Source organism: Phytophthora parasitica (assembly GCF_000247585.1).
Source record: "Phytophthora parasitica INRA-310 unplaced genomic scaffold supercont2.707, whole genome shotgun sequence".
NCBI lineage: Eukaryota > Oomycota > Peronosporomycetes > Peronosporales > Peronosporaceae > Phytophthora > Phytophthora nicotianae.
This window is the reverse complement of record NW_008649693.1, coordinates 9,717-10,316: the sequence shown is the minus strand read 5'-3', so window position 1 is coordinate 10,316 and position 600 is coordinate 9,717. Positions and strand designations below refer to the sequence as shown.

At 52.5% G+C, this 600-nt stretch overlaps 1 protein-coding gene across 1 annotated transcript in view; it reads right to left on the bottom strand.

Moving 5' to 3' along the window:
* Positions 1–496, bottom strand: part of PPTG_25055 (hypothetical protein) — a gene marked incomplete at both ends in the record, with an annotated part of 1,616 nt that extends 1,120 nt beyond the window's left edge. The window contains one exon of the mRNA XM_008919315.1: positions 3–496. Coding sequence (XP_008917563.1) covers positions 3–496 — 494 coding nt within the window. The remainder of the gene's footprint in view (positions 1–2) is intronic.
* Positions 497–600: the final 104 nt, after the last annotated feature.

The window sequence follows — 600 nt, the reverse complement described above, 5'->3', positions numbered from 1 at the left end:
TAGCCGGTTGTGGGCAGTCCCGCACGAAGTGCTTGTCAGAACCACAGCGGAAGCAAACCGACTTCTTTTTCTTCTTCTTAGACCGCGTAGATGACAAACTTGGGCTCCGTGGTCTTGAAATTCCACGTCCTGCGCGTCGTCGAGCTTGTCTATCTCCATTGTTGTGCTCGGTGACATTGTAGACTTCTCGACTCCCAAGTCCTTGGCTTCCACCTCGTTGATCGCTGCAACGGCGATCAGCGCCAGACATGTTATCAGCAATCAGCTCTGCGTTCTCGAGACGCGCAGTCGCGTCACGCAGCTCAGGCTTCGCACGAGTAGTGCGTTTGCGCTCAGCATGTTCACGCACAAGTCCTGAGTACACCTCCACAGCATTGCTCAGCATCACGTCGGAATCAGCGTTTTCTGCCCGTACAGATAAACGTCCAACGGGGTTCCCAGATTTGGGCTCATAACCTGAACCGCGATGACTCTCATTAGGGAACACTGAAGTCATTGCGGTGCCTATTAGGTATTAACAGGAAACACGAAGCCAATGCGTTCGTTGGGATAACCCAACGGGAATAGCTGTTGGGCAGACAACTCCAATAGAGAACTAAG